This window comes from Aedes aegypti, chromosome 3, assembly GCF_002204515.2.
Source record: "Aedes aegypti strain LVP_AGWG chromosome 3, AaegL5.0 Primary Assembly, whole genome shotgun sequence".
NCBI classification, from domain to species: Eukaryota; Metazoa; Arthropoda; class Insecta; order Diptera; family Culicidae; genus Aedes; species Aedes aegypti.
Genome location: NC_035109.1, coordinates 263,482,366 through 263,496,997, shown reverse-complemented (window position 1 = coordinate 263,496,997; position 14,632 = coordinate 263,482,366). Strand labels below are relative to the sequence as shown.

The 14,632-nt window shown below is 40.3% G+C and overlaps 1 protein-coding gene across 2 annotated transcripts; it reads right to left on the bottom strand.

Moving 5' to 3' along the window:
• Positions 1 to 1,197: 1,197 nt before the first annotated feature.
• On the bottom strand, positions 1,198 to 11,037 carry LOC5574767 (possible lysine-specific histone demethylase 1). Of its 2 annotated transcripts, XM_001655274.2 has the most exons (4): positions 10,942 to 11,037; positions 8,618 to 10,883; positions 1,400 to 1,853; positions 1,198 to 1,326 (listed from the first exon to the last, which is right to left on the bottom strand). In XM_001655274.2, exons 2-3 carry the CDS (start codon positions 10,704 to 10,706, stop codon positions 1,429 to 1,431), a joined length of 2,514 nt encoding a protein of 837 aa, XP_001655324.1. In that variant the 5' UTR covers positions 10,707 to 10,883; positions 10,942 to 11,037; the 3' UTR covers positions 1,198 to 1,326; positions 1,400 to 1,428. The 2 variants fall into 2 exon arrangements, with proteins under 2 accessions (XP_001655324.1, XP_021705247.1); XM_021849555.1 differs by having other exon boundaries at positions 1,198 to 1,853.
• Positions 11,038 to 14,632: the final 3,595 nt, after the last annotated feature.

The following is a 14,632-nucleotide window of genomic DNA, read 5'->3' as shown; positions in this document are numbered from 1 at the left end:
ATTACCCTACTCGGCAAGTCTCGTAATATACGACTAATGCTGTAAAAATCATCATTCTGCAACTTGTTCCGTAAACTACTATTAATTGATTTTTTGATTTAGCCAATGTGGGGTAACATGGATCACCCATGTAAACAACTTTCGGTAATATTGAAAATGTTGTTGCTTAGCTTACTTAAATCATGGCCCCTGAAGCCGAATATGATGACCAAACTCTTACAAGTCATTTACTTTTTGAGTTATTTCAAAAATAAAAACTGTTTGAACCGCGGAATACGCCTAAGGGTAGGCAATTTACTAAGAAAATTTTGCATTCCTTATATTAGTTCGTTAATGTTGCTTAATTGAATAAAATTATGAAAGATTTGACAACGGAATCCTTTTTAGCGATGCCATTTTTGGTAACAATCGCATTTTCCTTACTCATTACCATTTACAGAACTCAAGTGAAACACGAATCTTTGGTAGTGCCATCCATAATGATAAAAAATTGTCAAATTTACGCATGAACGGAACGCAATTTTCGTAAAAGTGTCAATTATTATTAGCTTATGCATGTAAGAAAGAGAGGCATCATTTATGCTTTGAAAAAATTCCATCAATAAATGATGATTCGAACTTTTTACGCAAAGGGTCTTACCGATCAATGTTACCCCGCTGATCAATGTTACCCCGGATTGCGGTATTTAAAAACTAAGTTTCAGGAATAAAGAAGCACCTAACCCCGGTTATCAATAAATTACAGCATGCGGACTACATAACATTACCACTCATATGGGTCTATTCTACGAGTGGCGTGAGTTGAGAATTATCGGTCTCGTGTAGCGAGGTGACAATTCTCGACTCGAGTGAAGTGACTCGCCGTGTAAATCAAATGGGAAGTCACTTCACTCAAGTCGAGAATTGTCACCTCGCTACACGAGACCGAAAATTCTCAACTCACGCCACTCGTAGAATAGACCCAAAAGCCCGTTCGCGGGGCGCATAAAACTCTACTCGAGTGCCGTATTTGGGTTTCGGCATGATTTCTTAGTGTTATATCGAATCGTGTTGATCACGTTTACTACAATGGAATGTCTTCAAACTAGATCAATACTACCTGTAACCACATATCTGTCCTTAAAAAAAAGCAAATCAAGCAAAGATAGAACTGATATGCGACTATAGGCAGAATAAACTGATCGGTCTCAACCCAAGTTGCATTATCTTCACATTTAATGAAATGCCAGAGAGTAGCTCTTCTAATCTCAAAATTTAGGTCTAGTGTCGAATTGCAATTGAAGTTTCGTCCAGTGTAGAAATAGATGTGCTATTTCCTATAGTATTCTGTAGAGCAAACCACAATTAAAAGGGTGATTTAATTCTAGTTTGAATCAATAATTTATAAATTGTGTCTTACTTAATGAATGAGGCTAAAAGATGTTTTCTCTACTTTTTCGGTTCTTCCTTGGGTGCATCGGGATAGGTGTTCGGAAAACCTAAATAGTAATCCGCTATCCGGCCTGCTTCTCGTAGGCCACTAAGCAATGCCCCGTGAACGGTGGCAGGATAGTTACGAATAGTGTGCTCACCAGCGAAGAACAATCGTGGAATGTCCGCTTTGCTTCCGTCGTCATCGTCGTTCCCGTTTGTACCAGAGTGCGATCCTCCTCCGTTGATACCGCCCAGGCCAGTGAACCGCGGAGTTACGGGTGCTGCCAGCAGGTCGTAGTCGCTACCGGAGGACCCAACCGAAACGAAACTGTACGAACCTCGGGCCCAGGGATCCGCTCGCCATCGGGTGACAACTGTTTCCTTGGGTTGTGGCACTGATGAGTTGCCGAATATGCCCTTGAGGACAGCGATACAGCGACCTGTGGAAGATTTCAATGCATTAAATTAAACGGATGCGTAAAAGTGCTGAATAAGAGTAATTCCGGCCAAAAGTTCGCAGTGGGTCTTTTTCAGCAGCTTAAGCATAATCAACGTGCATGGCTCTTACTCCGGAAGCACTGATGATAACAAGGACACATTTTACGCGCAGCTCGAACGCGAGTTTACAAATCGACCACGTTCCAAGATAGCTTTAAGAATTCACCAAAATAACATTGGTAGCTGAACAACAGGTTCTTCTTCTTCTTCGGAACAAACTGGCGTGCCACAAGGCTCAGTTATAACCGTCACCATCTTCTTGGTGGCGATGAATAATATATTCACGAGCCTCCCAAAGGAAATTTACATTTTCGTCTATGCGGACGACATTATGCTCATCGCTGTAGGATCAACTGAAAAGGCCCTCCGCCGAAAACTACAGGCATCCGTGAACGCAGTGGCCAAATGGGCAACTAAGTCGGGCTTTGTTATATCGACCGCTAAAAAGGTAAAGCGTCTCACCGTCCAATCCGTTCAATAATTTCAGCAAATGGCCTGCCAATCCCTTTGAAAAAATCAGTGAGGGTTCTAGGAATTATAGATCGCAATCTGACTTTCCAAGATCACTTTAAGAAAGTGAAACAGAGCTGTGAAACTCGGTTGAACCTCCTACGAATTTTATTCAAGCGCCACAAAACGGCTAATCGTGATGTACGTCTTCGGGTAGCCAGTGCAATTCTGAACAGCAGACTCCTCTACGGAATCGAACTAACATGTTTATCAACAGATGTACTAACAACCACGCTTGCCCCTGTGTATCACCAATCAATCCGTATCATTTCCGGGTTGTTGCCTTCTACACCTGCTGATGCAGCGTGCGTAGAAAGCGGCAGGCTTCCTTTCGAACGTTTAGTTACGGAGACGGTATGCAAAGGGGCAGTAAGTTTTCTAGAAAAGACGACACCTGGTGGAGTTCTTCTCCTTGATGAGGCGAACCGACTCCTCCAAGTACACGCCAACAAAGTGCTCCCTCCAGTGGCGGAAACTCATTGGAATGGAGCCAGGAGTTGGAATTCGCCACGTCTCAAGGTGGAAATGTCAATAAAAACTCGTTTTAGAGCTGGTGCAAACTCCCAGGCGGTGACGACTAGTGTAGCTGAGCTTCTTGGTAGTAAATATCACTGCACTGCACTGTTTTGATTTTACATGGGATTTTGACGTTTACTGGCCTTGTTGTTTACATATTTTGTAAAGGGGTGAAAGAGAGAGAAAGATTTTTGTGCAGAGCCCCATACACACCGCTACACGGACGGTTCCAAAGTACAGGACAAAGTAGGCATGGGCCCAGGGCATGGGTATTACCGACTATGAGAACAGCCGTTTCTATCGTCTTCCTGATCTATGTTCTATTTTCTCCGCGGCTGTCCTAATCGCTTGCACTATCCCATCACCAAATCCAATTGCCATACTGACTGATTCAGCCAGTGTCGTCACAGCCTTATCATCCGATGTAGCACGACATCCTTGGATTCAGGCAATCCAAATGCAAGCACCTCCTGAAACGGTACTTAAATGGATTCCGGGCCACTGTGGAATACGTGGAAATGTGGAAGCAGACCGGCTTGCAGCATCTGATAGAAGCGCTACGTTTTACACAAGAAAAGTTCCTGGACATGATATAAGACGATGGATCTCTTCATCTTTAAAAAGTTCTTGGGCAGTGAGTTGGCACAATATGCGAATTTTCCTGCGAAAAATTAAAAACGATATATCACGCTGGGAAGACCCAAAAAAACATCGCGACCAGAGGATCCTCTCTAGGTTGAGAACTGGGCACACCAAAGTTTCGCATAACATGGGGTCTGACGGACCCTTTAGAAAAATCTGTTCTGCATGTAATGTTCCAAACACTGTGAAAGCATTCGCTCCGCGCTCAATAACGACTCCGATAGCATAATTCGGCTGATGAATTACCTAAAACACATCGATCTAGACCACCAAATCTGATAATCATCTCTCTTCAAACAACTGGACCTCGCATCGAAACCTGACAACGAGAAAGGAAAATTTTATTTCAACATCACACTAGGACTTTTAAATTAATCAACTTTTAAAGCTTTGTCTTCAAATCGAAACCAACTATGTAATGTGTAACTAATGTGATTTATAGTTAGCCCAGGGGAGCCACTCACTATGACGCTCTCTCGTACGGAGATGAACCAGTCATAGGGCTGAAAATCTCCTTAATAAAGATAATACTAATAATAATTCTTCTTCTTCTTGTCATTTACGTCCTCACTGGGACAGAGCCTGCTTCTCTGACTTAACTGAGAGCTTTCTTTGCCAAAGTTGCCATTTTCGCATTCGTATATCGTGTGGCAGGTACGATGATACTCTATGCTCAGGGAAGTCAAGGAAATTTCCTTTACGAATAGATCCTGGATCTACCGGGATTCAGACCCAGACACCTTCAGCATGGCTTTGCTTTGTAGCCGCGGACTCTAACCACTCGGCTAAGGAAGGCCCCAACAGGTTATTCAGTTAAAATGCGGTTTAATCTAGAGATGTACCGAATAGCACTATTACCGAATACCGAATACCGAATAGTTGGAAAATTATTATTCGGCTAAACGAATATTCGGCTGAATAATGACCTAATATTCGGCCAAACAAAATCTTAATATTCGGCCGAATAACACCCGTATTATTCGTATAACTTCTCAAAAACTATATTTTTAATCCTGGATGAAGAAAAAAAAACGAGTTTGCTAAAGTAGGGAAAGCTTCTACGGTGAAAAATTGAACGGATTATGATTGAAAATGAATGATCGTCTTCTTGGGCTTTCGAAACCGGTTGTAAAAATCACAAATATAGTAAATTCCAAAGATTTTTCGTATTTCTAAGGTAAGGGATCTGTATTCTATTGCTAGCACTTTTTATCCATTTCATGTTTTGTTTAAGAATATCCCTATACACGGCACTGCATCAGCGTAAACCTTCTGATAAACGATTAAATTGGATATCCATGTCTCCTGCATGTGATTCATCCTACAAATGACCATTTTCGGGTCGTCGGGACGCCTCAAATTCAAGGTAAAGTAGACAATTTTGATCTTAATATCTGTGTCAAGCTTATAGGAACTCATTTTAATGAACTTTTATGTTCGATCTCTACTTTTAGAGAATTGAAACGGTTTAGTATAGAACAAATCTAGAGCCGGTTCTTCGGGGCAACAGGTCCGAGTGACTGCATCCGGTACACTTCAAACGTTGCAAAACTATTAATTTATAATGTTGAATATTAGATCTTAATGATTTATGCCAATTAATATGATTGCCATTGGAAATAATGAAGATAACTTGGCATGTCCCAAAAAATCGCCTTTTTTATCCGACTTGACTCAGTAACCCACCGCAATAACTCCAGATACTTAAGTAATCCCGAGATAAGAATCACTTTTCTTTCCTCCGGCCACTTCTAGAAACTAGATATGTGGGCCAGCATACTGACAAAAAATTATATGAATCCGTTAAGTATTCGCTGAGCGGTGAGGGTTTTAATATTTTTGCTTTCTCTCAGGCCTATACGGGTTAAAGTTTGTTGATTAGGTACATCGTGCAGAACAGATCATGCTCTATTTATTTTTAGGCGAAAAAAGAAAAGTTTGTGACAATGTTCAACAATGAAATTAACGTTTTCCATTGTTTTCTGAATTGTAATCATGTAAACTGTAAAAAAGCTAGGTCACTTAACAATGTGTCTGATCACTTCATTGAATCGTGTTACTGTTACAAAAGTAATTTGCTATATATTTGAATAAGGTACCGTGGGGCAAGTGAGTAATAGAAATCGTATAGTTAAGGTTTGTTCAAATACTAAAGATTTTAAATTAAAACAAATGAGCGGTATGTTAAAATTGATTTTTATGTAAAATTGTAGAAAAAAATACAGAAACAGTATTTGAAAAATGCATCTTTCGTTTTCACTTGCTCCACAAGTGTTTGTCGTTTTGAACAACTAATTGGAAAACTACGATTTATTAGTCCCAATGAACAATAACATAAGTAACACTTTAACAAATAAAATTTTATTCTCGTCAATCCACTCCTGTTCAGTTCAGAGTTGCTCGATGTCACTATCAATGCTTAAAATTTTCTGATTTGTACAGGCCGACTGCGATACAAATCGGATCATTCCATATCACATCAACATCATGCTGTCTACTCCATCACCAGTGCATTGATGGCGATAGACTATGGATATCACTGATGGGTTAAGTTAAGCTTTAAATTAAGCAGATAAAATGGCATTTTATCAGTACAATATTTTCGACAGTGTTGCAGATAGATTGAAACTATGTGTTGGTCACTGAAAAACATTAATAGCATGGATAATGACCACGTGATCCCTCATTCTGCAGTGATTTTGAACTAGAGTGCGATGTCGCATCACTGCTGTTGGTTATCAAATCAAAGTGATATTGATAGCTCGCAAGTGATATTGATAGTTTTAGACTATCAGCTATCAGCTGATATGATTGATATTAAGCAACTCTGGTTCAGTTATGTTTTTCAGAATTTCTTTAAGATCATAACTATAAATTTCTCCAGATTTCTTTGGGAATTCCGGCAGTAATTCTATAAGATTTCTCAAGGAAGTTTTTAAAGAATTGTCCTAATATTCTTCTAGGAAAATTCCCTGAGATTTCCAGATTTTTTGAAGCTGCGTTCACCAAATGAACCATATACAAAACGCTTGTAAGACCGGAAGTCCTCTTCGGGCATGAAACTTGGACTATTCTCGAGAAGAACCTGCAAACTCTTGGGGTTTTCGAACGTCGCATGCTGGAGAACGATATGTGGCGGAGAAGCATAGCATAGCATAGCATAGACTGACTGTACATGTCAATGGTTGCTACTCCATGATTGATCGGAACTGGTAAGAATTGCACTAGGATCTAAATGAATAAGGGATGGGAGCAGTCTTCTAAGAGCATCCTTCTGCTCCCAGATTTAAACAAGCATGCTTTAAATCCATCTTGATGAGCGGGATCGTAATAAATCCTTATTTTTCAATCTCAGCGTGCGTTATTTGTGCTAGGATTCAATCCCAGAATTGAATCCCTGTCATTGAGCTCATAGCCAATCATTCGAGTGGAAATAAAATGCTCCTCATTTCGAATATGAACATTCGACGTTTCATAGGATATTATGACAAACGAAACTTGACCGTCACAGCACTATTTTTGCTAAATCTAGATATGCTTTTTCGTTAATCCTTTTCAAAATTCCTGATTTCATCTCAATCATTCTCTGTTTTAGATGAAGCATTCTAATAGTTCTTGCTAACTGAGGAGTCATTACATACAGGTCAAAATGCTACCAAAATTTGTCGCAAGACATTCCACTCACTGGAATCATTGGCACCTTTTAGAATCTTCCCAAGTGTCATAAATTTTCAATCGAATCTGAAGAAAATATCGATGTTAACTCGATTCATTTCACCGGCAAATGATCGATCAAGGATTGAATCCTGGGATCAAATCCTCTCATACACGTGGCATGATTCATTGCATGCTGGGCTTTGAACAGAAAATGCGCGTGAAACGAATCTTGCTCTGGTGAATTTGAATCTCAGCAGCTCTTGGAGTGAGATTTTTTGAAGACTGGATGGGAGTTTCCGCTTACTCTCGAAGTGCAATTTTAGCAGATCTAATATTATTGATCAATAACGGCGCCGGCCAAGTCCTTACAGTCAGTTGGGATCTGGAAGGAATGTTAGGGTGTAATGATTGTTGCTTCTAGAGACCGAGAATACCTCTGCATCTCCACAATCACCACGGGAAGGGTGTTTATTAGTAAGGAAGGAAAAGATCTGGGAGTCACCTTTGGTCGGTGATGCAATCCATGGACAAGAGGGAAAAATACGACTTATACTTAAAGCTAGTTTTGTATTTTTGTCTCGAGAATTTTTTGGTAGAAGATTTAAATACGTCAACATCTGCAGTGTCGAATCATTCAAAATTTTTTTTTTTATTGATTCGCCATTACAGAAAAATATATGTATATATTCTAAATTATATGAAAAATATGCCGACAAATAGTGACGAACCATACATAGTTTGTTTGAATATTGCATATGAGTATTACTGTGCATTTTTGTCTCGAGGTAAAAAGTTTTTGGTAGAAGGTAGAAGTTTTTTTTTATAAAATACACCAACATTCATAATGTCCAACAATTCAAAAGATATTTTTAGTAACGTCAAAAACAGAAAAATATATGTATCTTGATGCCGACCTTGTAATGACGAACCATACAAAATTTGTTCGAATATTACATAAAAGTAATGCTTTCTTGAAGAAATTTGTTATCATAAGCATGAAACGAGCTCACCAGTTCAGTTGGTAATCCGTCCTCGACTGAACACGAATATATTTTCGCACTCATACAGCGCGAACAGCAAAACTTCTCGCTTGCTTGGGCTTTCGGAAGAACACAACGACCAGCGAATCGAAAACCGAGAAAAAATCATTCCGGCGACGCACAAACTGAACTTTCTCGCTTAGGCTTTCGCAAGCACACTCGCTGGAAAACGGTGTGTGGCGGAGAAGGATAAATAATATGTGTAGCACAGCGAGCTAGATGGGCGATAATGCAACCAAAGGCATAACCGAGGATGGAGAGATATGGCCACGAATTGAAATTATTGATCCGTGGTATCTATTCAGTTGTTAACTAAATAAATGAATAATGGTTCTACTTACCAACGATGACATCGTCCGAAACGTTCTCCATGATGGCAGCAGACTGTCCAGCGACAAGCGCCAGCAAAACCGGCGACTGCGAAATGTTCCAGAAAAGGAACAGCTCCCCCCGGCTGGCGGTAGTGCTGCCAACATGCCCGAACAGGTTCGTGTTCGGATCCCAGAAGATCCGATCGAAGCACAGCACCACTTTGTTCAGATTGCCAAAGCCCAACCGCTGTATGGCGGACTGTTTCCACTCGGGCAGCGGCGGATCGAACCGGACGGTGTTCAGCTGGGAGGATTGCTCCGAGATTGCGACTTTAAGAACGCCCAGCGTCAATGTGCACAGCACGAGATCAGCTTTGTAATGGACCGTGGAATTGTTCGACTTGAGATCGGCCGTCACCTCGACTCCTCCAGGGAAATACTTGATACGTTTGACGGCCGTGTTGACCCGAACGTCGAGTCCTTCTGTGAGGGCTATGGGGACGCAGGAGTAACCGTTTCGCACGGTGGTATGATTGCCGATGAACTCGAAATCGTCATCCTGGTCCCAGTGCTTCAGCGAGAGATTGCTTAGCGGAGTCGCGTTGGCGAACTCGAGATTGGCAAAGTGCCAATCCAGGATTTGTCGATCCTTGGAAGAAAGGTACACTTCGCTCACCTGATCGTTCTCGAGCTCCTTCAACTTGGATTCGATCTTTTCCTGACTAGAACGGAGCAATTCGATTTCTTTCCAAGCAAGTTGTTCCTCCCGTGCCGTCAGGCGAATACTGAATTCATGCTCAATGTATTTGCTGTCGAGTTCGCTCGGCTTGGCTGGCTTGGTTTCCAGCAGTTCTTTGTGTTTTGTGCGAAGGCTCTTGATCTTGTCCATCGTGTCTTTGATCGATTTCTGGTTTTCAATCAGCTTCTGCTGCCAGGTAATTATGTTGTTTAAATGCTGTACTTGCTTTTCCTTGACGTGTTTCTCCTGGAGCTTGATGATCCATTCCAGAGCTTGCCCTAGGGAGACCGGATGGTTTCCGGCGTAGTTAAAATCTAATTGATGCGAAAGATAGCTCGTGGCTTCCAACAGGCGATTGAATTCGCGTTCAACCATATCGTCCTTATGCTTGGGAACGGGTTTCCCTCCGGCTCCATACAGGGGACATGCGGTTTTAATGGGACACATTTCCATTCCCGTTTGCTTGCTAAGGATTGTGATGGGGTTCCCCCAAATGCCGGTGACCACCATTGCTCCCAAATCAGCAGTGTAGGAATTCTTTCGGAAAGTAGCTATCCTGCCTCCGACTCTGTCTCTCGCTTCCAGGACAATCACGTCGAACCCGAACTGCTGAAGTTGCTGAGCAGCGGAAAGGCCAGATATTCCGGCACCTATGACGATTACTTTGGCCAGCTTTTTAGCGGGTAATGGTTTCAAGCGCTTGAATATACCGAAATTGATGAATCCGTGCCGCTCCAGGAAGGCGTGCACTTTCCGGACCAGATTCGGATCACTGTCGAACGGTTGTTCCATATTCTTCAGTGCATTTTCCACCGTCAGCTGCAAGGTGGGATTCTCGATCCACATCTGCAGAATACGGTTCCGAACGTTTAGGAATACCCGCTGAGCTACAAGGCCATGTTTGGTAATCTCCGGAAAGCAAACCGCTTCCGAGGCAGTCATCTTTTCGAACGGCAGTCGCGATTGAAACGCCGCTCCCTCCAGCCCGGCCATTATCTCCCGATGGGGATTGGAACCTTCCTCACCTTTTTCGTCCTTAACAGTCGGTTCCGGTTCACGCTTTTTGACCTTGGCTTCAATTTTGGCCTCCGGCTTCTTCTCGCTGTTGGCCGCATCTGACGCATTTACCACCGGTCTGCTGCTGTCGGAATATTCCACCCGGGGTTTCTTTCGCCGGCTTATCCTCCGGCCCTCGTCACCGTCTTTGTTCTCTGTCTGGCCGGATCCCGCCTTCCCCTTGCCCTTCGGAGTAAATTCCGTCATTTCAATGTCGGAATCGTCGCTTATGATGGTAACCGTTTCAATCTCCTGTGCGGCCGCGGCTGAATTGTTCGCTGGCCCTCCACTTGAAGTGGCCCCTGAACCGGTACTTGCACTCATGATTATCAAGCTTTTTCCCCCTTACTCTTCCCGAAGATGTGCGTTCAGTGTTGCAACTTCTTATTCTTACCGTTCTTCGTAGCTCGCTTGAAAGGTGAGAAAATATATGTTTATGGCACCATTTTAGGCTGGTTTTTCGTATTTTCCTCTGTAGCTTTGCACTCCGGAACCCCTCGTCTGTTAAAAACATCAAAATTAATTAATTTCCCAATGGAAAATACCGAATTAAACTCACCTTTTTCGCGAATTTGCAAACCGAGGACGCAAGAGAGGAGGCACAACAAATTTTTGACAAACGAACAACCGCGATGAAAACGGGGCGACGGGTTGCTAAAATCTAGCGTAACATTTGAAAAGGGCCTATCTGCAAAACGTAAACATTGAGAAATTCTCAATTGAAGATTCCGTACCATATTTATAATTCCTATTTTAAACCCATTCGCATTTTTACTTGTTTCATACCTGTGTTCGACACCCATTAAAGTCTGTTGCGTGGCCCATTATGTTTCTAATCTCAAATAACACAACAACTCGTAAAAATTGTTGAATTCAAACATCATCGGCAGATAGGCCCTTCTATGAATCTTCAAACCAGTTAGGCCCTTTCAGTTAGGCCCTTTGATTGAACATGGTTTCAGTTAGGCCCTTTTATAATTTGCTAATTTTATTGATTTTTGAATTGGTTTGCACAAATCTTGAAAAAAAATTTAGCGATTATGTGAAAAAACACTATATAATAGCTAAATATTGGAAATTTTCGGTTGAAGATTCAGTACCATATTGATTATTCCTATTTCAAACCCATTCGCTTTTTACTAGTTTCATACTTGGGGAAGATCCAAAAATGACGTCCATCGTTTTTCGGGATTTCTAGAACCTTTCTACCCCCTCTGTCACGCTTTTTCCAATACCCAATCCATGCACTATCACATTTTTTTTTCTATCTTTATTAACGAGATTTTTAGCCCTGGGCTAGTTCATCTCGGGACCAACGGCTTTACTTCCCTTCCGAAGGAAGTCGTCACTACTGAAATTTTTTGTGACTATCTCGGGGATGGGATTCGATCCCAGGTCCTCGGCGTGAGAGGCGTTATGATTTATTACGTTGCCCAGAACGTTAGTAATCTCAAATAGCAAAACGACTCGTGAAAATGGTTGCATTCAAATATCATCAGCAGTTAGGCCCCTTAATGAATCTTCAAACCAGTTAGGCCCTTTCAGTTAGGCCCTTGGATTGGACATGGTTTCAGTTAGGCCCCTCCAGTTAGGCCCTTTTATTAAACAGAGTTCCAGTTAGGCCCTTTTGGAATTTGTTGATTTTATTGCTTATTGTGATTTTCATAGTTCTTAAATAAAATAAAGCGAGAGAAAAACAATGTAATAGCTAAATGTGGAATATTCTCGATTGAAGGTTCAGTACCTTATTGATTATATCTATTTCAAACCCATTCACTTTTTTACTTGTTTTATACTTGAGGGCCTTCCTCAGCCGAGCAGTTTAAGTCCGCGGCTACAAAGCAAAGCCATTCTAAAGGTATCTGAGTGGGAATGGAATTCAGATACCTTCAGAATGGCTCGGCCCAGTTTTTTTCGTAATGGAAAATTCCTTTACTTTCCTGAATATAGAGTACCTTCGTACTTGTCACACGATATACGAATGCGAAAATGACAACTTGTCAAAGAAAGCTCTCAGTTTATAACGAATTTGTTTTTGTGAAAATCGCGACTTTTGGAAATTACCAAATAAAAATTATTCAATTTTCTTAATGTAATTGATTTTTTTTTCAGGATAAAAAATCAGTTTTTCAACTAACTTTGCATTAAGATTATGATAAAACTAGTAAAAAAGAGAATGGGCTTGAAATAGGAATCAATATAGTACTGAATCTTCAATAAAGAATTTTTATTAATCAATGTTGATTTTCTCACATAATCGATTGATTTTGTTCTAAAACTTTGAAAATCACTTCAATAATCAATAAAATTAACAAATTCCAAAAGGGCCTAACTGGAACTAAGTTTAATAAAAGGGCCTAACTGGAGGGGCCTAACTGAAACCATGTTCAAGCAAAGGGCCTAACTGAAAGGGCCTAACTGGTTTGCAGTCTCGTAAAAGGGCCTATCTGCCGATGATGTTTGAATTCAACCATTTTCACGAGTTGTTTTGTTATTTAAGATTTAAATCGTTATGGGCCACCTAGTAGACTATTATTGGTGTCGAACACAAGTATAAAACTAGTAAATAGGAGAAAGGGTTTGAAATATGAATAATCAATATAGTACTGAATCTTCAATAAAGAATTTTCAATATTCAATGTTGATTTTCTCACATAATCGATTGTTTTTGTTCTAAAACTTTGAAAATCTATTCAATATTCAATAAAATTAACAAATTCCAAGAGGGCCTAACTGGAACTATGTTAAATAAAAGGGCCTAACTGGAGGGGCCTAACTGAAACCATGTCCAATTCAAGGGCCTAACTGAAAGGGCCTAACTGGTTTGAAGATTCATTAAGGGGCCTAACTGCTGATGATATTTGAATGCAACCATTTTCACGAGTCGTTTTGCTATTTGAGATTACTAACGTTCTGGGCCACGTAATAAACCATAATGAGTGTCTAAGGGTTCATTCAAATATAACGTAACGCATAATTTTCTAATTTTAGACCCCCTCCCTTCCCCACGTAACAGCTTTTGTAGGAAAAATTTTAATTTTTGTATGGACCGTAACACTACGTAAGACCCCCTCCCTCCCCCTGTTGCGTTACGTAATATTTGAACAATCCCTAACACAAGTATAAAACTAGTAAAAAAAGTGAATGGGTTTGAAATATCAATAATCAATATGTTGCTGATTTTGTATAGAATAGTTTCCAATATTTAGCTTGTATGATATTGTGTTGTTTTCTCACATAATCATTAAATGTTGTTGAAGAATTATGCAAATCACTTCAATAATCAATAAAATTAGCAAATTCAAAAAGGGCCTAACTGGTTTGAAAATTCGTAAAAGGGCCTATCTGCGGATGATGTTTGAATTGAACTATTTTTACAAGTTGTTGTGCTATTTGAAATTCAAATCGTTGTGAGCCACGTAATAGACCATTGTAAGTGTCGAACACAAGGGATTATCCCAAAAAAAAGTCCATCAATTGGGGCCTCCTCCAATGGGGGGATGTACGAAAATGTGATAGTGCATGTATTGGGTATTGGAAAAAGCGTGACAGAGGGGGTAGAAAGGTTCTAGAAATCCCGAAAAACGATGGACGTCATTTTTGGATCTTCCCCAAGTATGAAACTAGTAAAAAGCGAATGGGTTTGAAATAGGAATAATCAATATGGTACTGAATCTTCAACCGAAAATTTCCAATATTTAGCTATTATATAGTGTTTTTTTACATAATCGCTACATTTTTTTCAAGATTTGTGCAAACCAATTCAAAAATCAATAAAATTAGCAAATTATAAAAGGGCCTAACTGAAACCATGTTCAATCAAAGGGCCTAACTGAAAGGGCCTAACTGGTTTGAAGACTCGTAAAAGGGCCTATCTGCCGATGATGTTTAAATTCAACATTTTTTACTAGTTTTTATGTTATGTTAGATTTAAAACCTTACGTGGCCCAGTAATAGACTATGAGTGTCGAACAAAAGTTTAAAACTATTAGATAGCAATGAGTTTAAAATAGTAACAATCAGTATGTTACAGAATCTTCAATCGAGAATTTCTCAATTTTTACGTTATGCTGATAGACCCTTTTCAAATATTTCACTAGGTTCCATTATTCGAGAGAAACACTATACAATGGCTAAATATTGAAAAATATGGAGGAAAATTAAAAACGCATGGAAGGGCCAATCTGATTTTGATGGAAATTTTCAGTTAGGCCCTTTTATGACCAGTTAGGCCCTCTTAGTTTTATCAT

What these genes read in the sequence shown, in the direction of transcription:
- LOC5574767 (XM_021849555.1), bottom strand. Translation starts at nt 10,706, where the DNA reads ATGAGTGCAAGTACCGGTTCAGGGGCCACTTCAAGTGGAGGGCCAGCG. An exon ending in TTCGGACGATGTCATCGTTG is followed by an intron (nt 1,854 to 8,617) that starts GTAAGTAGAACC and finishes AATCTTCCACAG; the next exon opens with GTCGCTGTATCGCTGTCCTC.